Here is a 24,821-nt window from a genome sequence, read left to right as displayed (position 1 = left end):
CACAAATGTAACAAAGGCAACAGTAAAAATAATGGCTTTCTGTCGTGATGGTCTCTTGTGATGAGCCCATAGAGAAAGGAAGCAGTATGCTTCCTCCCATATTTGGGCATACCAGGGGTTGTGACACAATACATATACATACAGTCATACATACATACATACACACATACATGTCAGAGGAAACATGGTTTCCTTTTTATATTATTAAAAATTCTATCCTTTTATTCTACATTGTTTCTCTCATCATCGTTTTAGCAATTGTGTATTCACTGCAGGATGAAGAACTTCTTGCATGTTTGCAACCTACGGGGTCCTATATTATAATATTAAAACGAGCAAACGCATACATAAGCAATAAAACAACTGCAACCATTTCACATTTTAATTCTGTTTTTTATTTAACTATTTCGGTTTTGGTTCTAAAATCCTACAGCGAGATTCCCCCCGCCCCCAAGCGTATCTTTGTCTGTGTATGTTCTATGTTTGTGTGTGTGTGGTGGGAGGGGAGATGTTAAAAGTTTCCAGAAGAGGGGGCTTTTGTATCATCTGAAAATGGGGACTTCCCGAAGAACAAGCTGTTGTACAGAACTCAGAGCAGAAATTTTGATTCCAGATGCCGACGTCCTTCCAATTCAACGTGAATTATCTCAGATGTGGTTGAACATGATTAAATGAATAAATGAACATTTGGTCATTAGGCGCAGCAGGGGAAAATAATTCCAGTACAAGTATTCTCTAAAAATTATTCTAAACAGAGGACTATAAGGAGATCTATTTTAACAATCTGCAATTCTTTCCCGAGAACACTTGGCCAGAGCTGTATATCGCAAACACGAGGAGAAGCAGTTTGAGGACTTCATCCAGATGGTCGCACAGTTGGTGGCTACCGCAACAGGCAAAACTAATCTTAACGGCTCCTCCAGTCTTTTCATTAAACCAATAATGGGACAAATTTTGTAAGATGAAGCTTATGATCTTGTTGAGTTTGGGCTGGTGGGGAATTTAAGTAGGAGGACCCTCCCTCTGCTGCAAGGATAGCTTCTAGCAACCATCTGCTCCTCAGTCTCACTCTGCCGTCTCTAAAATGAAATAAAATGGGCATTTGGTTATTATTCATTTTATTTCTGTAGCCGCCCATCTCACTTTTAGGTGACTCTAGGCAGTTTTCAGTACAGAGAGCCCCCAACTTAGCTCCACAACTGTGACTAGAATTTCCATCGTTAAGGAAGGCAGTTGTTAAGTGAATCGTGCATGATTTTATGACCATTTTTGGCTGGGTGATTAAGCAAATCTGGGTTTCCCCATTGACTTTGCTTTTTGGAAGTCAGCTGTAAATGGTGATCACATGAGCCTATGACATTCTTGTGGCCAGCTAGTGAACTGTCAGCAGAGCCAGACAGTGAGGAGGTCGGGGAGGAACATGGGCCAGTCTTGGAGGTTGGGGAAGGATCGGACGAGGGCTCTGCATCAGAGGCAGAGACGGGGCTGAGGCTGTCTGGCAGTGATCAGGTGCCTACGGAGCTAGACAGCAGTGAGGCAGAGGAACAGCTAGAGCCTGTTCCCAGTGTGCGCATGCGCAGAGCTGCCAGAAGAAAAGAACAACTCAAAAATCAGGGTAGACTTGGGGGTAAAGTCACAGGTGGAAGGTGATTGGCCCCTCCTATAGGAAACAAAAGAGGAGCGAAAGGGGAGGGGACTTTTGCAGAGACAATTTGTTCGTTCGGTCGTTAGATTTATTTCAGGAGTGCGAAGTTCTGTCCGTGAATCTCAGAGACTCTGTGCCCGGTCTTTCCTTGCACAACGCTTCATTTGGGAAAATATTTACATGGCAGCTTTCCAAGATAGATAAGGTTTGTGGTCATAAATACTCCTTTGCCAGGCCTTTGCTGAATGTGAAGGAGAGGCATTCACATTCTTTTAATAAATGGGGTTTTGTTGGGACCAGGACTCTGCCTCGTGCTTTTTGGGGAAGCCTAGCTCAGAACAGACACTGCAATTGTTGTAAAGAGATGTGGGTTGCAAATTGCCCATATTTGGCCATGGGGATACTGCAACCGTCAGAAGTGATTGTAAGTCACTATTTTCAGGGTCAAAGTAACTTCAAACAGTTGCTCCACAAACAGTTGTAAACTTGCAATGACTGTAATGTGTCAGATATTTGAGTGGGGAGGTATGACAGTTCTAAATCAACAGCTTTAAAATCCCTAATTTATTTAGCGGTGTGTTGGGGAGTGTGGGATATCTTACCACACTGAAGGGGCATCTCTATCGGGACGAAATTCCGGTTGCACAGATGCCTGAAGGCTGCAGCTAAGTTACAAGCGGCTTTCACGCTTTGTAGTTCACACAGATCACTTTTGCACCAGTGATAGAACGGTTCAGGATTCACCTTTTTTTCAGAAAAGGAAGAGAAAAAACATCCAGACCTTTATTGGGTAAATGTAGCATTCCCCTTTCATCTGGCTCGAGTGAAGAACATCTGTTTGAATGAGCTTGTAAAACACAGATCAAGCAGAAATGATAAAAAAGTACAAGTATTTTTTTAAGCAGGAAAAGAATGATGGAGGGAGGAGGGAGGGAGGGAGAGGGAGGGAGAAAGGAAAGAAAGAAAAAAGAAAGAAAGGAGGGAAGGAGGAATGCGTGACCCGTCAAAAGCGCGGAGGACAAAATCGCGCTCGACGAAAGCGCGCATGTGACGTCATCACAGCGCGACGAAAAAAATTAAAAATTGAAATAAAATTAAAATTAAAGCAAGCCGATTCACATAAAGGTAAGGGTTAGGTTTAGGGTTAGGTTTAGGGTTAGGTTAAGGGTTAGGGTTAGGTTTAGAGCGTTAGCGTTAGGTTTAGCGTTAGGTTAAGGGTTAGCGTTAGGTTTAGCGTTACGTTAACGGTTATGTTTAGGGTTAGATTTAGGGTTAGGTTAAGGGTTAGGTTTAGGGTTAGGTTTGGGGGGATTAGGGTAAGGTTTTAGCTTTATTTTTACATTTTTCGATCACAGCGCGATGTTTTCGTCGCGCTGTGATGACGTCAAATGCGCGCTTTCGTCGACCGCGATTTTGTCCTCCGCGATTTTGTGGTGGAACCGGAGGAATGAAGGAAAGAAAAAAGGAAAAAGAGAGAAAGAAAAAGAGAAAGAAAAAGAGAGAAAGAAAAAGAAAGGAAAGAAAGAAAGAAAGGAGGGAGGGAAGGAGAATGAAAGAAAGAAAGAAAAGGAAAAAAGAGAGAAAGAAAAAGAGAGAAAGAAAAAAGAAAAAGAAAGGAAAGAAAAAAAGGGAGGAAGAAAAGAAAAAGAAAGAAAAAGAAAGAAGGGAAAGAAAGAAAGAAAGAAAGAAAGGAAAGAAAGAAAGAAAGAAAGAAAAGTCATGGATGCAAAATACAGAAAAGAACTTTTAAAACAATAGCTTCCCTTTTTTTTACAGCAGTTATAATCATAACTATAAATGTACCTTTTACTCTGAGGTTACAACATATAATCATTGAGCAGGAAGGGACATTGGAGGTCTCCTAATCCAACCCCCTGCCAATGGCATAATCTATTTTTTCTTATCATCCAATCCCTAAATCACTATACAGTACATCATTAGCATTATATTCTTACCACTCCAAAACAATTCCCGAAAGGTGAAGCGGAATCTTGGAAAAACGTCTGGCAGATTTCAGCGCTCTGCACATTGACGCAAGTTTTGTCATCTCTCTTGACTTCACTGCAATGGCCGTTCTCCACCTTGGTGGAGAAAATCAAACACACCAGGGTCAGTATAAACAATTCAGAGCTCGTGTTGCCTAGCTTATGCCCGCCTTGAAGGACAAGGTTATGTTGCAGAAAATGACAGGCTTTAGACTTCTCAGGATACAGGAAAAGTTTATTTGGCAGCCAGGTTCAGAAAGCTAGCCCATGGCTTAGCATTGCAAGTTCTGAACAACCTTCATTATCAAAGCACGCATTCTTATACATTCTCAAAGGCAGCGTAACACGGAAACACTTAACTCATTTCTTAGTGGTTACTTTGAGGAGAAAGCCTTATAAGGAGATGGGGTCTTACTTCTCCTTTTGTTATGGAGTACGTGTCATTAACAAACTTTAATTGAACCTTGGACTTTTGACATAGGTTTTGACATAGGGACGTTGGCTTAGAATATCTTGTGGTTAGTGAATGGTGACACTTCCTTTAAGCAACATCTAACTGTCCCTGTTATTCTATCTCTTCATTTTTTAATTTTTAATCCATATTTTATTCTACTTTAGTTATTTACCCAGAAGGAATGGCTATCCATTCCTTCAGTAAATATCCCATCTCTAAAGAGACCAGCCATTTCATTCATCGTGGCACGACAAAACCGCGCTCGACTAAAGCGCGCCCGATTAAACCGCGTCACTGACGTCATCAACAGGGCGACAACAGCGAGTGTGGAGAAAGAAGGGCGCTTTAAATAGCGCTTTGAAAGCAAGCCAATTCACGTTAAGGTAAGGGTTAGGTTTAGGGTTAGGTTTAGGGTTAGGTTTAGGGTTAGGTTAAGGGTTAGGGTTAGGTTTAGGGTTAGGTTAAGGGTTAGGGTTAGGTTTAGGGTTAGGTTAAGGGTTAGGTTTAGGTTTAGGGTTAGGGTTAGGGTTAGGTTAAGGGTTAGGTTTAGGGTTAGGTTTAGGGTTAGGTTTAGGATTAGGTTTAGGGGGGTTAGGGTTAGGGGTTAATTTTAGGTTTAGCGTTTACAGCGTGCTTCTGTCTCCGCGCTGTTGTCGCCCTGTGATGACGTCAGCTACGCGGTTTCGTCGAGCGCGGTTTTGTGGTGGAACCTTCATTCATATCTTATGAGTTTCATCTTCAGCACTTCTAGAGAGGAAGAAAGCTTGGCATTCATTTTGTTGCTACTTTCAACTCTTTCTTGACTAATTCTTCTGCTTATGACCGCAATCGAGCCCCAAATTATCTGTGATCAGGTGGCCAGCATGGCTATATGCCAAAGGCGCATGGAACACTGTTGACTTCTCACCAAAGTGGTACCTATTCATCTACTTGCATGCTTTCGAACGGATAGGTGGGCAGGAGCGGGAGCAAATGACGGGAACTCACCACATCATGCGGTGCATGGTTCTCGAACCCAGGGTTTCCAGCTGACAAGCTAGAATCTTTAACCATTGAGCCATTGCAGCCCTATCTTATTGCTTCTTTTCTTTTAGGCTGCTAAGGTAATGGTAAATCCGAAGAGCCAGTGCTGTCTGAAGACGTCTCCACGGTCATGTGGCTGGCATAACTAAATGCCAAAGGTGCACAGAACCTTTCCAAACCTTCCCTGATTTTTTCTACTTGCATTTTTACATGCTTTCGAACTGCTAAGTTACGCGGCACTAGGGATTCGAACCGCCGAACTGCCGACCTTCTGATCAACAAGCTCAGCATCTTCGCCCCTGACCCACCGCGTCCCTCGTTTAGGCTACTAGTGTTCAGTATTTCCACTACCAAATACCTGCCATGCTTGTATGAATTCTGACAAGCTCTTTGCCAGGGAGTGGTCAGGAAGCATCCATTCGTTGCCAGCTTCATTATCGTTGGTACCAAAAAGACCAGCAGACACACCTAGAAAAAACAGGGGGGGAAATGGAATCCCTGCAGATTATAACGGCAGCTTTGGCAGAATCAGAGAATGTCCCGTAACTGCTATATTATTCTAATGTTCCAAGAAGGCATTTAAGAACACTCATTCATTCTTAAAGAGAATGCTTTGGTCACCACGATATAAAAAAAAAGATGCTGAGACTCTAGAAAGAGTGCAGAGAAGAGCAACAAAGAGGATTAGGGGACTGGAGGCTAAAACATATGAAGAACGGTTGCAGGAATTGGGTATGTCTACTTTAATGAAAAGAAGGACTAGGGGAGACATGATAGCAGTCTTCCAATATCTCAGGGGTTGCCACAAAGAAGAGGGAGTCAAGCTATTCTCCAAAGTACCCGAGGGCAGGACAAGAAGCAATGGGTGGAAGCTAATCAAGGAGAGAAGCAACTTAGAACTAAGGAGAAATTTCCTGACTGTGAGAACAATGAATCAGTGGAACAGCTTGCCTCCAGAAGTTGTAAATGCTCCAACACTGGACATTTTCAAGTAGATATTGGATATCCATTTGTCTGAAGTGGTGTAGGGTTTCCTGCCTAAGCAGGGGGTTGGACTAGAAGACCTCCAAGGTCCCTTCCAACTGTGTTTATTCTATTCTATTCTATTCTATTCTATTCTATTCATATCTGAATGCTTCCTACAAACCATGATGCCATCCATCCAAGGTAAAAGTGCAGAAATCGTAACGCAGGTCACAAAAAACCAAGGCTCCATCAGCTGCGGTCATTTCAACATGGTTTGTGTCCAACTGGATGATGGTACCATTTCCTTGGAGAGGGACGTCAAAACTTCCGCAGTCCTTCAACAGCGAAGTGTTGTATTCCTTGTAGATCTGTTTGAAAACATTTTTTTAAAAAAATCCAGCTTGGGGTGGTGGTGGAGGAATCCCCCCCTCCTGAGGAATGAAATATTTTGAGGAATATTTAAAAAGGCAGGATAAAATATTTCCCCCTAAAAGAGAAATAAAAAAAATCTTAAGGGAGACAGAAACTCAGAGCCCCACATTCCTGCCCCCAAGAAGATCCTGAGCTGGGGCAGCTTTTAGACATGCAGATTTGGTAATCCATTCAAGACAGGATATTCCAAAACTTCCTGCAGTAAAGTCTGAATCAAGGCAAATTAGCCCTCACTCAAGATCCAGTACAGGAAAAAGCCATTAAGCGCCATTCATTAAATCACTCTCCAAACTTCAACCAAACTTAGCTCAGACAAAGACCTAGGATTTGTACTTTGCCTATAGAGCCAGGGATGACCCCTACATAACCCCTACAACAGCCAAAAGAATCACATGTTCTTGCACAGGAACAGGAAGCTCAAGTGCAAAGCCCAAGAGAAGGTTTAAAAAAAACTCCCACTCTCAACTCCATGGAGTCAGCTGCACCCAGAACTACAAGCATGTGGTTCTGCTTCATCATTAAACCATCTTTCCAATCAGCCCTCATGTTTCCAGTGTCTTTCTACCAGCTTGGAACTGAACCAGATGGATATTTCTTCCAACAAGGAGATTGCTTACAAGGTTCCACCACAAAACCGCGGTAGACTAAATCGTGCTCGACGAAAGCGCGTACGTGACATCATCACAGCGCGACGAAAACAGCACGCTGTGAGCGGTAAACTTAAAATTAACGCGTAAATCTAAACCTAACCCCCCAAACCACACCTAAACCTAACCCTAAGCTTAACCCTTAACCTAACCCTAACCCTAACCCTATACCTAACCCTTAACCTAACGCTAAACCTAACGCTAACCCTTAACCTAACCCTAACCCTAACCCTAACGCTTAACGTAACCCTAACCCTAACCCTAACCCTAACCCTAACCCTTACCTTTATGTGAATCGGCTTGCTTTAAAAGCGCTTTTTAAAGCGCCCTTTTTTCTCCGCGGTCGTATTTGTCACGCTGCTGCTGATGTCAGGTACGCGCTTTAATCGGGCGCGCTTTAGTGGACCGCGGTTTTGTCGTGCCACGGCTTACAAGAGGCTCAACACAAGCCAGTGGAAATATAGGGATGGTTTAGGTTACTTTTAAATCTGAGCTGAGTATGTAGACTGAGTCTCTTTCCCAACCTAAACTGAACCCAAGCTAGGGTTGATCTAGGTGATCCAATCTAGATCCAACCTAGAGCTAAAGAAAAATTGGGAGGACAATTAATCAGTGGAATGGCTTGCCTCCTGAAGGGTTTCATCACTGGAGGTTTTCAAGAAGAGATTGGACAGCCATTTGTCTAGAATCGTATCAGGTTTCCTGCTCAAATGGGGTTGGACTAGATGACTCCCAAGGTCCCTTCCAACCCTATTGCTCTGTGAGAATCAAGAAATATAGCCTATTAATCTATCAGATTCAATAAGCCCTATGAATAATGGAAGGCCTCAGAAGAATAGCAATAGCAGTTAGACTTATATACCGCTTCATAGGGCTTTCAGCCCTCTCTAAGCGGTTTACAGAGTCAGCATATTGCCCCCAACAACAATCTGGCTCCTCATTTTACCCACCTCGGAAGGATGGAAGGCTGAGTCAACCCTGAGCCGGTGAGGTTTGAACAGCCGAACTGCAGCTAACAGTCAGCTGAAGTGGCTGCAGTACTGCACTCTAACCACTGCGCCACCTCGGCTCTGAAGAAAGAGCTATGAACCCAAGTTTTCAGCTAGGATGGATGATTTCAAAATTTACCAGAAATGTTTGTAATCCCGCTGAACCGTTGCTAACTGTGAAATATGTTGTTTTGCAAAATAGGCACTTGTATGGATTCGTGTAAAACAGGAAGAAAGAAACTGTTGGAAATGAGGAATTGAATGTCATGTACACAGGTGTTCACAGAAAGTGACAGTTAGTGAAGTTGTGAAGCATGTAATGTGGTTAGAAGAATAGCATAAAACATAGGGTCCAAGATCAATTTGGAGCGCTTTGATTTATAACAGTCCTTGTATGACTTGCTATTTCTCACTGACCCACTGCAATTGTTTGTTCATGCAGTGTATCACTGCTGTTATATCGTTTATATCTATTCCTTTCTAATGTTCCAAATTATTAGAAATAATAAACCTCTGATCTTAAAGTAAGAATTATTACTTGTGTTGTTGCCTTTGTTTCCTAATGGGATTTTCTTATGACAGTTCTATCTTCTCTCTTCTTATGAACCCAAATTCTTGGCTTAGTGCCTTGGGATTTGTGTTATGTTATTATCCAAAATAGAGAAGGACGGATGGTTGACTTGATATACATATCGAACATTAACACAATTGAACGAGTCCAGAGATATTTCACGAGAATAGTCCTGCGCTCCACTGCTCGTAAGAGGATACCTTATGCCACGAGGCTTGAAATTTTGCGTGACCCGACAAATGCACGAACGACAAAACTGCGGCGCTAAAACCGCGATGTCAAAAGCGCGCCGACAACAGCGCGCCGACAAAAGTGTGCCGACAGAAGCGCGATTTAAGTTAAGGTAAGATTTAGGGTTAGGTTTAGGGTTAGGTTTAGGGTTAGATTTAGGGTTTGGTTTAGGGTTATGGTTATAGCGCGCTCCTGTCGGTGCGCTGTTGTTGGCGCGCTTCAGCGCTCATTCGTTGGAGCAGTCTTGTCGGCGCAGTTTTGTCACCGCGGTTTAGTCAGGCGCGCTTTTGTCGTTCGCGCATTTGTGGTAGAACTGAAATTTTGGGCTTGGACAACTTCGAACTACACTGTCTACGGTCTGACCTAAGTGTAGTACATAAAATTATCTACTACAATGTTCTACCTGTCAATGACTTCTTCAGCTTCAATCCCAACAACACACAAGCACACAGTAGATACAAACTCAAGGTTAACCGCTCCAAACTCAATTGAAGAAAACATGACTTCAGCAACAGAGTGGTCAACGCCTGGAATGCTCTACCTGAATCAGTGGTTTCTTCCCCAAATCCCCATAACTTTAACCTTAGATTGTCTACTGTCAACTTCACCCATTCCTAAGAGGGGGGCGTGCATAAACGCACCAATGTGCCTACTGTTCTTGTCCTAACAACTCCATTTATTCATATCCGTTTCATGTATTCATAATCTTCACACGTATGTACAGTACTTATATCTAATGCCTTGTATATGCTTGACAAACAAAGAATAAGTAAATAGATAAATAAAACATCACTGGGTTGGAAATATCAAAAAATAGTTTAAAAAAAAGCTTAGATGCGCCATTGATTAACTTGAGCATCTCCATCCATTCACTGTCAGGCCCGCAATTATATTCCTTTTAGAATTTTGGCCTCCCACACTTTCTCTTATTTCATTATGCTGTTTCATTAGTATAGTTGATGGGAGGGGGGAATAGAAAGGAGTAGGATTGTGGAATGTGTTGTTGTCATTCTTTTCTAGAAGACCAAGGTCATCTTTTGTCTCCTCACTTTTACACCTGACCGGAAGCAGCTGGGTGGAGACGCCAGCATGGAAGAAGAAGATTGGACCATGTGATGGATTTGTGGGTGTGGGGACAAGATCATGAACTTTTAATTGGGTGGAATCCCAGGAAGTTCTTTAGAATTGGGATTCCACAGATGTGCTAAGATGTTTGATTTATTAAATTGGAACTTTAAGGATCGTTTTGCCTTGGACTCTGATTTAATTCTACATGATACTTGGAACGCTGGCATCCATTTTGCTTTTGCTTGGACTGATAACAGCTAAAACTTTAAATCAAGTTCCATTTTTTTTTTTACCTTCTGTTCGGGATAAATGACAACAGCTCTTCTCTTCATGTTGAGGTAGAGAGACGTGTCCGCACTACTGCTCTGGTTTAGGATGACAGTAAAGGCATTCTGGGAAAAATCTTTGGCCAGCAGCAAACTGCAGTTGGAGGTCAAGCTGTACATTTTCCCATCAAATGTCCATAGGTGCTTGGTGCCCATCAACAAGGCTTGATCTGGGTGGAATCCAAACAGAACATCACGCAGTTACTGCAGGGGGCGGGGTCCAATCTTGGCCACTTTAAGACCCGTGGACTGATTTCAGCTCCCAGAATTCCCCAGGCAACATGGCTGTTTTCTCAGAAAAAGATCAGGCTTTGGGCCATCCCGATTAAACCCTAATATTATTCTGGAATGTGGCATTGAAATCGGATTCTACCCTCCCTAACAGTCTTTCAGACAAGTCTTCATTGTCTAGAAGCCATCTAGATCCCTCCTCCTTCACTTACAGAATGGAAGTGTTTATAATTTAGAACAAGGGTGTCCAATCTTGGCTATTTTAAGACCCGTGAACTTCAACTCCCGGAATTGAGGTTGATAGGGGTTGAAGCAGTGGTGGGTTTCAAATTTTTTTAGAACCTCTTCTGTAGGTGTGGCCTGCTTTGTGGGAGTGAATTGCTGGCCACGTGACTGGGTGGGAGTGGCTTGCCAACCATGTGAGTGAGTGGGAGTGGCTTGGCAGTCATATGACTGGGTGGGTGTGGCCAACTTGTAAAATGTGGTGAAACTCACTTAACAACGCTCTTACTTAGCAACCAAAATGTTGGCTCAGAAACTCTGGCATTGAAGAGTGCAAGTCGTAAAGCTGTCAAGTTTCAAGACCCTCGCACCCCCAACCCTTTGGAAAAAAAAACCCAGGGGTGTTTTCACACTTGACAGCTTTAAGACTTTAAGGTTCAGATAGGACTCTTAGAGGCGGGCGGGGTGATTGGTGAGCCAGCCAATCAGTGAGCGGTGGGTGGGGCAAGCGTGGTGTTGATGGGTGGGGGGAGGAGTTGGAACCGGTTCTAAACGGCACGCTAGATTTATGGAACCTCTTCTATAGAAGAGGTTAGAACTGGCAGGAACCCAACCCTGGGTAGGCCTTAAAGTTGGACACCCAATTTTAGGTCCAAGGTTGGACACCACTAAGTTGCTTATTGGTCCTGTAGTGCCCCTTGTGGTGAGGAAGACCTCTTCAGTGGGGAGGGGGAAGCACACAACCACCATTCAGGGGTGGGATTGAAATTTTTAAGCAACTGGTGCTCTGCCCAGTTGGTGGGTGGGTGTGGCCTTCTCAGCTTCCTGCACTAGATGGGGGGGGGATTTTCACCCTCCCCAAGCTCCTTTGAGGCTTTCTATGAGCCCATTTTTCACCCTCCCAGAGCCTCCGTGTGCGCCTTGCACTTACCCGGCATCCAAAACGGGCTGTGTGAAGACTCCTGGGAGGAGAGGGGTAGGGTGGATGGGGCCAGTCCTTCAAACTACTGGTTCGGCAAACCAGATGCAAAATTAGCATCCGATTTGCCCCGAACCAATCTAAACCGGCTGAATCCCGCCCCTGACCATGTTACAAACAAACCAGAGGTGGGATTCAAATAATTTAACAACCGGTTCTCTGCCCTAATGACCAGCTAGGCAGGCGGGGCTCAGTGGTCATGTGACTGGGTGGGCGTGGCCAACTCAACGTCACTCAGGTCGATGGGGGCTTCACCTTAGCTGTGACAATATAATAAGGGTTAACTGGAGAGGCAGTTTCTGTAAGCAGGGCAATAAAGATTATGCTAGAAACAACACCAGAATCTTTCCTTCCTGCCTTCCTTACAGGATTAGCCCTAGAAAGTGGGGGGGAAAACAAAAGATTTCTTCCAACAACCGGTTCTCCCAACTGCTTAGAAAGTTAACAACTGGCAGTGGTGGGATTCAAATAATTGAACAACTGGTTCTCTGCCCTAATGATTTCTTCCAACGATCAGTTCACCAAACTGCTCAGAAAGTTAACAACCGGTTCTCCCAAAGTGGTGCGAACTGGCTGAATCCCGCCACTGAAACAGACAAACGAACACCAGATCCATCCTCCATCCCCTTTCAAGAGCTGCAAAAGAAGCAGAGGGATCAAAACGAACCTGATCTGGAGCACTTACGTTCGAAAGGGCTCTCCATGATGGCTCGCTTGAATTTGTAATATTCCGCAGCCGGATTGATGTGATAGAGGCCTCGAAGGGGCTTCATGACTTTCTCTTCAATGATGCGGTTTGTAAGGTTGATCAGGTCTAGCGTGGCCTCTCCTTGGGGTAGGGCAGGCCAACTCAATGCCACGGAACAGTTCCTGCAAGGAACCCACATGGGTGACTTGAAGCAACTTTGGAAATGCATCCATAAATCTCAACGGCCTGCAGAACCCGTGATAGGCAGTCCTTGATTTACAACCACATCTGAGCCCATGATTCTGTTGCTAAGTGAGACAGTTGTTAAGTGAGTTCGGCTCCACTTTACGACCTTTCTTGCCGCAGTTGTTAAGTGAATCACCGCCGTGGTTAAATTACTAGCACGGTTGTAAAGTGAATCCAGCTGTTCTGACCCGGGCTTCCTTAACAAGCATGGATCTTGGTCCTGGAAAAACCTCTTTAATTCCTTTCATTCACAGTCAGCAAGGCTTAGAAAACAGTCTTTCAGAGGAATATTTAGCAACACGAACCTTATCTCGCTTGGTGAGCTGCCAGATAACTAGTTTCCAAATGCAGGGCAAGGCAAAACTTGGCACAGAGTCTCTTATAGTCACAAACAGAACTTTCCACTCTTGAAAGAATTGTTTCCTCCAAAAACCCACTCCCTGTTCGCTCCTCTTTTGTTTCCTATGGGAGGGGCCAATCACCTCCAAGGTGTGGCTTTACTCCCAAGTCGACCTGCTTTCTTAGTTGTTCTGGTCTTCTGGCAACTCCGTATATGCGCACACTGGGAACAGGCTCCAGCTGTTCCTCTGCCTCACTGCTGTCTAGCTGCCTCTCTGCCTCTGACACAGAGCCCTCGTCTGAGCTATCCTCAGCCCCTAGGACTGGCCCATGTTCCTCCCCAACCTCCTCACTGTCTGATTCTGCTGCTCTGCTGGCTGACGCCGGACCACCCATGATCCTGGGACACTGTGAAGCCGTCATAAATGTGAGCCGAGCTCCCAAATTCTAATTGCACGATCGTGCATCCATAAAACTCGAGGGCCTGCAGAACTCATTATAGTGGCCCCCAACCTAGAACCTCAATTGAGCCCATAATTCTGTTGCTAAGCAAGACAGTTGTTAAGTGAAATTTTGCCCCATTTTACGCCCTTTCTTGCTGCAGTTGTTAAGTGAATCACTGCAGTGGTTAAATTAGCAACACAGTTTTAAAGGGAATCCGGCTTCCCCATTGATTTTGCTTGTCAGGTCACCAAAGATGATGAATTAGAATTAGAACAACAGTGTGGTCAGGGACCTTGGAGGTCTTCTAGTCCAACCCCCTGTTTAGGCAGAAAGCCCTATATCGTTCCAGACAAATGGCTATCCAACATCTTCTTAAAAACATCCAGTGTTGGAGCATTCATAACTTCTGGAGGCAAGTAGTTCAACTGATTAATTGTTCTAATTGTCAGGAAATTCTTCCTTAGTTCTAAGTTGCTTCTCTCCTTGATTTGTTTCCACCCATTGCTTCTTGTTCTGCCCTCAGCTGCCTTGGAGAATAGTTTGACTCCCTCTTCTTCGTAGCAGCCCCTGAGATATTGGAAGACAGCTATCATGTCTCCCCTGGTCCTTCTTTCCATTCAACTAGACATACCCAGTTCCTGCAACCATTCTTTGTTTTAGCATCCAGTCCAGTGGTGGGTTTCAATTTTTTTTAGAACCTCCTCTGTAGGTGTGGCCTGCTTTGTGGGAGTGGCTTGCCAGCCATGTGACCATGTGGGAGAGGCTTGCCAGCCATGTGACTGGATGGGCATGGCCAACTTGTAAAATGTGGTGAAACTCACTTAACAACCCTCTTGCTTAGCAACCAAAATGCTGGCTCAGAAACTCTGGCATTTGAAGCACGCAAGTTTTAAAGCTGTCAAGTTACAAGACTCTTGCACCCCTAACACTTTAGAAAAATAAACCTCAGGGGTGTTCAAACATGACAGCTTTAAGACTTGTGGACTTCAACTCCCAGAATTCCTCCTCCAGTCATGTTGGCTCAAGAACTCTGGCATTGAAGTGTGCAAGTCTTAAAGCTGTCAAGTTACAAGACTCTTGCACCCCTAACCCTTTAGGAAAAAAACCCCAGTGGTGTTCAAACTTGACAGCTTTAAGACCTGTGGACTTCAACTCCCAGAATTCCTCCTCTCGCTCTTCATCTTGATGATGTTCGGACGGACAGGGGGAGGGAGCTGGAACCAGTTCTAAATGGCACTGTAGATTTGTGGAACCTCTTCTCTAGAAGAGGTTAGAACTGGCAGGAACCCACCCCTGATCCAGTCCCCTAATCATCTTTGTTGATTGATGACCTGACCCATCATAAATAAGTTGATTGTAAGTTGAGGACTACCTGTAGAAGCCTGTTAGAGTAGAGAGAAGGTGGTCTTCGACATACAACCACAGTTGGGACACAACTGGAGGAGGAACAAAGTGGAGATAGCTATGTAACAAAAAGTCATAGAAGAGATTTTGTCTACCGTGTGTGCTACCTGGATGAAAATCTGTACAGATTCGATATAGATTTTTGGAGTCTGCTCGACAGTCGGGATAATTTGGCTTCTGCCCAGTTTAGCATCTGTTGTGTTGCCTGTTATCATGATAAAATAATAATCAGCTTTAGGTTTTATTATTAAAACAGAATTAAGCATTTAAATGCCAAATGAACATATATTTATTTACACGTTATATTTTAAATTCAGTGCTGTTGTGCAACTCTCTGAGGTTTACAAGTAAAACAGCCATCAGGAATCTGATTTCATTTTTATTTGTGGAAAGCCATCTATAACAGGAAGTGGGAGATTTTACTCACAAGATCCCGCCAAGCACATGGAAGTATGTGCCCTTGGTGCTCTCTTTGAGAGGATCAAGGCAACAAAGAGGATGGTGCAGTGGTTAGAGTGCAGCTTCAGCTGACTGCTAGCTGCAGTTGGGCCGTTCAAATCTCATTGGCTCAAGATTGACTCATCCTTCCAAGGTGGGTAAAATGGGGACCCAGATTGTTGGGGGCAAGAGGCTGGCTCTTTAAATCACTTAGAGAGGGATGTGAAGCACTGTGAAGTGGCATAAAGTCTAAGTGCTATTGCTACCTATCATCCATCCATCCTTCCATCCTTCCATCCTTCCATCCATCCATCCATCCATCTATCCATCCATCCATCCATCTCTCTATCTCTCTGCCTCTATCTCTTTATCTCTATCTCTATGAGCCATGATGGTGCAGTGGTGAGAATGCAGTATTGCGGCTAACTCTGCCAGCAGTTCGATTCTCTCCGGCTCAAGGTTGACTCAGCCTTCCATCCTTCTGAGATGGGTAAAATGAGGACCCAGATTGTTGGGGGCAAGAGGCTGACTCTTCAAATCACTTAGAGAGGGATGTGAAGCACTGTGAAGTGGCATAAAGTCTAAGTGGTATTATTACCTATCATCCATCCATCCCTCCCTCCCTCCCTCCCTCCCTCCCTCCCTCCCTCCCTCTCTCTCATCTCCATCTCCATCTCCATCTCTATCTGTATGAGCCATGATGGCGCAGTGGTGAGAATGCAGTATTGCAGCTAACTCTGCCAGCAGTTTGATTCTCACCAGCTCAAGGTTTACCCATCTTTCTGAGATGGGTAAAATGAGGACCCAGATTGTTGGGGGGGGGGCAAATAGGCTGACTTTGTAAACCGCTTAGAGAGGGCTATCAAAGTTCTGTGAAGTGGTATATAAGTCTAAGTGCTCTTGCTATTGCCATCCAGGAAGTCTGTTAAGAAAAGTCCTATAAGGAACTATGTACAAGAGAAAGAATACCAACCATATCAAAGCCAGTTTTCAGAAATCTCAATGCAACCTGGATGGGCTTCATCAGACATGCGTCTTTCACAATTGTGGGCACCAGTGCCTGAAGATTCTTCAAATACGCATCGGTCTTCTGTTGCCAAACTTCATCCAAAGGTTTCGAAGTCACATCATAGTAAGCATCTTTTAGGGTGGTTAGTGGCTCTTGAGTAAGATGTTTTAAAAGCATAGTAAGAACAAAAATATTAAAAGGGTCTGTCATGAACATCTTCCATAAAGCCCTAACATCTTGAAAGCAGTTTTATTAGGCCAGTGCCCCCCAACCCTTGGAACACCAGGGACCAGTTTCATGGAGAGTGTTTCCCCCCCCCCGCCGTGGACCAGAGGGTGTGTGTGTGATTTTGTGTGCTACCTGTGTGCTACGTGAATGGGGCTTTGCTTGTTTGTGTGCCCGTCCACCGACTGCAGCGGTGGGTTTCAAAAATTGTTCGAACCTACTCTGTGGGTGTGGCCTCCTTTGTGGGAGTGGCTTGCCACCCATGTGACCGGATGGGAGTGGCTTGCCACCCATGTGACCGGATATGAAGATGCCGATGACTTGTCAGAACCATCTTAAATGACCTCACACACAGCACTGGCATGCATAAGAATATGATGTAAACTTGTTTTTTAAGAGGCATCTTTGGTTTGCGTTAAAACAACTTCAACGCACGCAATGTTCTGATTGCACCACAAACACAGTAGTCATCCTCACCTTTCACAGAGGCACTGAGTTTTATAAATAGGAGCATGATAGTGTAGAATAATCATATCCAAGGACCAGTGGTGGGTTTCAAAAAAAATTTGGAACCTCTTCTGTAGGTGTGGCCTGCTTTCCGGGTCCACTGGTGGAACCTCTTCTAACCGGTTCGGTAGATTTGACGAACCGGTTTTACCGAATAGGTGCGAACTGGTAGGAACCCACCTCTGTTGTGAGTTCTAGTCTCACCTTAGGGATCAAGCTGGCTCCGTGACTTTGGACCTCTTTCTCGATTCAATTCAACTCATGAGGTTTATCCATGAGTATCAAGTAGTGAGGAAAGTAAACTCGTGTTATTTTCCTGATTAGGGCTCAAGCGTCTTCTATTTGATCACTACCTTCTTCCTGTCCCTCAAGGCTATTCCCTCTATATTTGACATCTTTCTTTTGCCCCCAGCCGTGCTTACTTTGCAGCTCCAGCTGGACTTGTTGTAGGATGCTTTGAAGCTTCCCCAGGTACATGGGGAGGTGATCCCGTAGGAGTCGCTTAAATCCACTCTGCTCCCACATCTGGGCAGCATTGCTCGTCCCACCCTGGAGGACTCTTGCCATCTCTTGGGAGGCTTCTAAAAACCAGCCGACAGCATCGTATAGAAATCCAATGTGCTGGATCTATAGTACAAACCATATTGAGAGAGAGAGAGAGAGAGAGAGGGAGGGAGGGAGGGAGGGAGGGAGAGAGAGAGAGAGAGAGAGAGAGAGAGAGAGAGAGAGAGAGAGAGAGAGAATGAGTTTTTGTTTGGAAACAAGCTTATCTCTTTGAACAAAAGATTACACTCCAGAGTTTGGTGCTTAAAAATGAGATTCATATTCTCTCCCTCTCTCCCAGTATTTGTAGATACCACCTGGAGTCTCAAGTCTGGATCTTGAGCCACATGAAAACTGTGAATGAGTTCTTCTGAATATCCTCCAAGTGCATTCCTCCCTCTCCCCCCTCTCTCTCCCTCCCTCTCTCCTCTTCTCTCTCCCTCCCTTCCTTTCTCCCCTCTTCTTCCTCTCTCCTCTCCTTTCCTCCCTCTCCCTCCCTCTCTTCTCCTCTCACTCTTCTCTCTCCCCCACGCTCCCCCTCCCCCTCCCTTTCTCCTCTCCTCTCCCTCCCTCCTTCCCTCCCTCTCTCTCTCTCACACACACAGAGTCCCTGTACCTACTATCTTACCGATTTTCTGAAATCCTGAATATGTTCCTCCATTTGTTTTATTTTTTCCACCAGTCTGCGCTGGAGATCCGATGCAATCTCACCCAGTTTTGACTGTAAGAATCGGAAAGACTCTTAGGGTAGCATAGAAAGTTAGCACCCACCCATCTCCTAGGGGAATGAAACATACTAGGAAATATTAAAAAGGCAGAATATTATATTTCCCTGGATGGGAAAAGGAGAAACGTGTTTTTGAAGACAAAGAGCAGCTCCCTGCCCCCAGCAGATATTTGGTGTCCATTGAGCAGGGCTGGGCCAGCCTATCTACAAGACAATTAGCCCTTCAGCTTTAGGGTGATGGGATTAAGACATGACCCTGCAGGACATAATAGGATTATCTATCTGCAGAGCTCACCACATGGCACAACTAAGCCCCTTCATTACATCACCCAGCAAGGTTCAACCAAATTTGATTCAGACAAGCATGACTCCATGTGGGAGTCTGCAACCAATAGGATACATGCCCTTGCCACAGAAACAGGAAGCTCAAGGGCAAAGCCCAAGAGAGGCTATAAATAACTCTCACGCTCCACTCCATGTGGGCAGCTGCCCAGGACCCCAAACCCATGTGGTCCTGCCCATCAATGACTGTAACTTTGTTGTATCCTTACGATTTATATTGATATTGGTTGTTTCCTGATTGCTTATTTATACCCTATCACCCCTATGACTCTCATTAAGTGTTACACCTTATGGTTCTTGACAAATGTATCTTGTCTTTTTATGTACACTGAGAGCATCTGCACCAAAGACAAATTCCTTGTGTGTCCAATCACACTTAGCCTATAAAGAATTGGCTGGGGGTTGGACTAGAAGACCTCCAAGGACTCTTCCAAATCTGTTATTCTGCTAGGCCACGTTCTTGATTTGAGATTTTACAGAAATCTTGCAATATTCTATTCTATTCTATTCTATTCTATTCTATTCTATTCTATTCTATTCTATTCTATTCTATTCTATTCTATTCTATTCTATTCTATTCTATTCTATTCTATTCTATTCTATTCTATTCTATTCTATTCTATTCTATCCCATCCCATCCCATCCCATCCCACCCCATCCCACCCCATCCCATCCCATCCCATTCATTCTATTCCATTCCATTTTCTTCTATTCTGTTCTATTCTATTCTATCCTATTCTATTCTATTCCATTTTTCCCCTATCCTATCCTATCCTATCCTATCCCATCCATCCCATCCCATCCTATTCTATTCCATTCAATTCCATTCCATGTTTCCCCTATCCTATCCTATCCTATCCTATCCCATCCCATCCCATCCCATCCCATCCCATCCCATCCCATCCCATCCCATCCCATCCCATCCCATCCCATCCCATCCCATCCCATCCCATCCCATCCATTCTATTCCATTCCATTTTCTTCTATTCTGTTCTATTCTATTCTATCCTATCCCATCCCATCCCATTCATTCTATTCCATTCCATTTTCTTCTATTCTATTCTATTCTATTCCATTCCATTTTCCCCCTATCCTATCCTATCCTATCCTATCCTATCCTATCCTATCCTATCCTATCCTATCCTATCCTATCCTATCCCATCCATCCCATCCCATCCCATCCCATCCCATCCCATCCCATGCCATCCCATCCCATCCCATCCCATCCTATTCTATTCTACTCTATTCTATTCTATTTTATTCCATTCAATTCCATTCCATTTTCCCCTATCCTATCCTATCCCATCCCATCCCATCCCATCCCATCCCACTCCACTCCACTCCACTCCACTCCACTCCACTCCATTCCATTCCATTCTATAAACCATCTTTCCAATCAGCCTCCATGTTTCCAGTGTCTCTCCCCACTTGGAACTGAACCCAGATGGATATTTCTTCCAACAGTAGTTAATATTGTTTATTAGCTGAAGAGGCAGAGCAGAACGGATATCTCTGGAGTCAAATTGAGGCAACAGGTTGATCTGATTTGGAATAAACATTGATCAGGACATTTCAATGACAATAAATATCACGGCAGTTAATGGTCGTTCCGGTGCTAAGGCTAAAAACTGATACAGTTGGACACCAAGAAAGAAAGAAGATAAATGTCTTAAAATTATGGATTTGTCATCCCATGGACTGCAAGAAGAAATAATTGATCAGTCCTGGACAAATAAAGGTTGACTTGTGAGGAGAAGACTGGTAAGCAGGCATTGATATATTTTGAGCATGCAATCCAGATGGATTAAAAAAAAAATAACTATTCTTGTCAAGGTTGAAAGAACTGGAAGAAGGAGAAGACACTGAATAAAATTAAGGAGATATCTGGAACGTTCATCAAAAGATTATGTTTGAATGTTTGAATGTTTATTTTATTTATATGCCACCCTTTCCCCCCGAAGGGGACTCAGGGCGGCTCACAACTCAAACCAGGGAAGGGGGATACAAACAAAAATTAAAAACGACATAAAAACAATACATAATTTAAAACACACAACAGTCATACCATTCGAGACGGGGGCAACGGTTCTTTAGCCCCAGGCCTGTCGGAACAGCCAGGTTTTAAGGGCTTTGCGGAAGGCCTGGAGGGTGGTGAGGGTTCGAATCTCCATGGGGAGTTCGTTCCAGAGGGTCGGAGCAACCACAGAGAAGGCTCTCCTCCGGGTAGTCGCCAGTCGACACTGGCCGGCGGATGGAATTCGGAGGAGGCCTAATCTGTGGGATCTAATCGGTCTAGCGGAGGTAATTGGCAGCAGGCGGTCGCTCAAGTACCCAGGTCCAATACCATGAAGGGCTTTATAAGTGACGACTAGCGCCTTGAAGCGTATCCGGAGACCAATAGGCAGCCAGTGCAGCTCGCGGAGGATAGGTGTTATGTGGGTGAACCGAGGTGCACCCACGATCGCTCGCGCGGCTGCATTCTGGACAAGCTGGAGTCGCCGAATGCTCTTCAAGGGCTGCCCCATGTAGAGCACGTTGCAGTAGTCCAGTATGAGTTACAGTGCAGTATGAGTTACAACTAAAGATTGATCAATCAAAGTGGCAAGAAGAGTTGGACATACCGTAGAGTCCCTTAGAGTCAGACCAGGGACGTGCAGTCAGGGGAGGCAGGGGAGGCGGGGCCTCGCCAGTGCCATGAGGAAAAGAAAAGAATTTTTAAAATAATTATAAAGGCTAAGGTAGTTGCTGCCAGACTCCAGAGTCACAGTGACTCTGAGTCTGCTTAGTGCTAACTCTAGGGGGAGGTGAGAGAACTATGGGCCTCCTTTGCATAAGGAATTTTTCGCCTTTTAACCCTTGCTCAGAGTTAAGCAAGGGTTAAAAGGCAAAAAATTCCTTATGCAAAGGAGGCACGTGATTCTCCCGCCTCCTGATCTGGGAGCAGCCAATCATGCCTTGCCTAAGTAAGTTGCTATTTTATTTAATATTTTACATTTTCATCATGGCAGGCGGACAAGAGGAGAGTTGAAATCCACAGCTGGAAAAGGTATGTGGATTGGATGGAGGGAGGGGGGGATTCAAAATTATTGTAATTTAATTGTGGGGTCAGAGGAGGCGGGGGAGGGGGGCAAGGCAGCAGCAGGGATGTTCTCGCCGCTGTGTCCAACAGGCCAGGTCTCTCGCATTTATGTCCGCCATAACTGTCAGACTCAACTTAATTGCAGCTAACTACCATAATTAAAGATTAATTTGCTTGAGAGAGGCCTTCACTCTAGGGTTTTTCTTAAATCTGGGCTCCAGCACTATTACAGCGTTGGCCCAAATGTTAACCAGGTCAGTTTACCAACCTAGTACTGTAGATGCATCTCTACAACATCTTACTTTTAAAACTATGCTTGTTTACTGGTTTGCTATTTATGGATTTGAATGAGAGAGAGAAAGACCCATTCCTTGACTGCTAAATGGCATCCCACCTCAGTCTTCGTGATGAGATCCCAACAGCCGTGGGCCTTCAGAGTCAGGCTTTGGTTAGAGGCTTCTATGGTGAGATGTCCCATTTCCTCATATCTGTTTACGACCAGGCGGGCGTTGAGTGCAGCATGCTTTCGACCCTTCAGGCAAGCGGCAAATTCTAGTGCGTCCTCAGAATTTCCTGAAAGGAAAGAATGGAAGGCAGGAAGGTAGAAAGAAAAAGGAAGGAAGGAAGGAAGGAAGGAGATAGATGAAGGGTGGCAGGAAGGAAAGGGAAAGGAAGGAAGGAAGGAAGGAAGGAAGGAGATAGACACATCGAGGCAAGAAGGAAAAGGCAAGAGGAAGGAAGGAGATAAATACAGGGAGGTAGGAAGGAGAAGGCAAGAAAGAAAGAAAGAAAAAAGAAAGGAAGAAAGGAAGGAAGGAAAAAAGGAAGGAAGGAAAGATATAGATGAAGGGGACAGGAAGGAAAAGGCAAGAAAGAAAGAAAGAAACAAAGAAAGGAAGGAAGGAAGGAAAGAGATAGATGAAGGGGACAGGAAGGAAAAGGCAAGAAAGAAAGAAACAAAGAAAGGAAGGAAGGAAGGAAGGAGATAGATGAAGGTAGGCAGGAAGGAGAAGGCAAGAAAAAAAGGAAGGAAGGAAGAAAGGAAGGAGATAGTCACATGGAGGCAGGAAGGAAAAGGCAAGTGGAAGGAAGGAAGGAAAAAAAGAAGGAAGAAAGGAGATAAACGCAGGGAGGCAGGAAGGAGAAGGCAAGAAAGGAAGGAAGTAAAAAAGGAAGGAAGGAAAGAAAGAAAGAAAGAAGGAAGGAAGGAAGGAAGGAAATTTTTTATAGTAACTCCTTCCAGAAGAGACCAATTTTGAAAATCCAGGAATAGAATAGATTCCTGCAATCTACCTTTCAAGTATCCCATGTAATACCGAAGACACTCTTTTCCTCTGATGGCTGCTATTTTCACTTTCTCATCTGGATGATCCATCTTTCCCTCGACAAGGACTTGGCTTTGATCAGCTGAAGAGATCACACAGGCCTTCACATCCATCCAAGTCGCCTCAGGTCCTTTCAGCTGGGTGAGGGAGACGAATCACAAGTATAGACACAAAAGAGTTATGAAACATGCATTTCAGAGGTCATATTCAGCCAGTTGTGACCGGTTCTGGAGAACAGGTAGTGGAAATTTTGAGTAGTTCGGAGAACCGGCAAATAGGCTGGCCCCGCCCCGGCTACCTCCCAGCCTCCAAGCTGATCTTCTTTTGTTGCCCTGAGCAGGAGAATGGAGCTGGAAAGCAGGTTAGTGGGGCGGGGAGGGAATGGGGATTTGCAGTATCCTTCCCCTGCCACGCCCACAAAGCAGTGGTGAAATTCAAATTTGTTTACTATCAGTTCTGTGGGTGTGGCTTGGTGGATGTGGCAGGGGAAGGATACTGCAAAATCTCCATTCCCTCCCCACTCAGAAGAAGGATACTATAAAATCTCCATTCCCTCCGCACTCCAGGGGAAGGATACTGCAAAATCCCCATTCCCTCCCCACTCAAGAAGAAGGATACTGTAAAGTCTCCATTCCTTCCCCACTCCAGAAGAAGGATATTGTAAAATCTCCATTCCTTCCCCACTCCAGGGAAAGGATACTGCAAAATCCGTATTCCCTCCCCACTCCAGAAGAAGGATACTGTAAAATCTCCATTCCCTCCCCACTCCAGAGGAAGGATACTGCAAAATCTCCATTCCCTCCGCACTCCAGAAGAAGGATACTGTAAAATCTCCATTCCTTCCCCACTCCAGGGAAAGGATACTGCAAAATCCCTATTCCCTCCCCACTCCAGAAGAAGGATACTGTAAAATCTCCATTCCCTCCCCACTCCAGGGGAAGGATACTGCAAAATCTCCATTCCCTCCGCACTCCAGAAGAAGGATACTGTAAAATCTCCATTCCCTCCCCACTCCAGGGGAAGGATACTGCAAAATCCCCATTCCCTCCCCACTCCAGAAGAAGGATACTGTAAAATCTCCATTCCTTCCCCACTTGAGGGAAAGGATACTGCAAAATCCCCATTCCCTCCCCACTCCAGAGGAAGGATACTGCAAAATCCCCATTCCCTCCCCACTCCAGAGGAAGAATACTGCAAAATTCCCATTCCCACCCCACTCTGGGGCCAGCCAGAGGTGGCATTTGCCGGTTCTCTGAACTACTCAAAATGTCCACTGCTGGTTCTCCAGAACCTGTCAGAACCTGCTGAATTTCACCCCTGCCACAAAGCCATGCCCACAAAGCCATGTCACGGCCACAAAGCCCACGCCCACAGACTGGCAGTTAAAAATTTTTGAATCCTACCACTGATGCCTTTCATTTCAAGTTCCAGAACGTCTCCCCACTTCTCTTCTTTCTCAGAAGCTTCAGGAGAAGTTGAGGAACATGACTTGGGAAGAAAGCATGGTGGACATCTTGAGTGACCATTCCTGCTTTCAGGATCCACATTGGTTTTACAAAAAACGAGAGCCGGCGATGGATGTCATCGCAAGAGTACTGTTGGCTGCAATGGATGGTAGATTCTCCTCTTGATGTACGCATGTAAATATCTTGATCATCAGATGGCAGTATATACTCACTAGCAAGTTGAAAATAAGAACGGTGGCGGGCAATTTAGGTATGGTCAAAATATGTTTC

At 44.7% G+C, this 24,821-nt stretch overlaps 1 protein-coding gene across 1 annotated transcript in view; it reads right to left on the bottom strand.

Moving 5' to 3' along the window:
* Positions 1–372: 372 nt before the first annotated feature.
* The window catches only part of APOLTP (apolipoprotein lipid transfer particle homolog), a 96,945-nt gene continuing 72,496 nt past the window's right edge, over positions 373–24,821 (bottom strand). The window contains exons 46-58 of the mRNA XM_087729249.1: positions 23,054–23,222; positions 22,155–22,333; positions 18,241–18,333; positions 17,492–17,696; positions 16,302–16,489; positions 14,998–15,095; positions 12,455–12,639; positions 10,305–10,507; positions 6,255–6,441; positions 5,466–5,575; positions 3,601–3,726; positions 2,248–2,389; positions 373–1,079 (exon numbers count right to left, since the gene is read on the bottom strand). Coding sequence (XP_087585375.1) covers positions 1,066–1,079; positions 2,248–2,389; positions 3,601–3,726; positions 5,466–5,575; positions 6,255–6,441; positions 10,305–10,507; positions 12,455–12,639; positions 14,998–15,095; positions 16,302–16,489; positions 17,492–17,696; positions 18,241–18,333; positions 22,155–22,333; positions 23,054–23,222 — 1,899 coding nt within the window. The 3' untranslated portion in view covers positions 373–1,065. The remainder of the gene's footprint in view (positions 1,080–2,247; positions 2,390–3,600; positions 3,727–5,465; positions 5,576–6,254; positions 6,442–10,304; positions 10,508–12,454; positions 12,640–14,997; positions 15,096–16,301; positions 16,490–17,491; positions 17,697–18,240; positions 18,334–22,154; positions 22,334–23,053; positions 23,223–24,821) is intronic.

The sequence above is a fragment of the Thamnophis sirtalis genome, unplaced genomic scaffold (assembly GCF_051295495.1).
Source record: "Thamnophis sirtalis isolate CommonGarterSnake01/CBP01778 unplaced genomic scaffold, rThaSir2_p1.2 scaffold_14, whole genome shotgun sequence".
NCBI lineage: Eukaryota > Metazoa > Chordata > Lepidosauria > Squamata > Natricidae > Thamnophis > Thamnophis sirtalis.
Note: the sequence above shows the minus strand (reverse complement) of the source record. Positions and strands in the feature narration are given on the sequence as shown.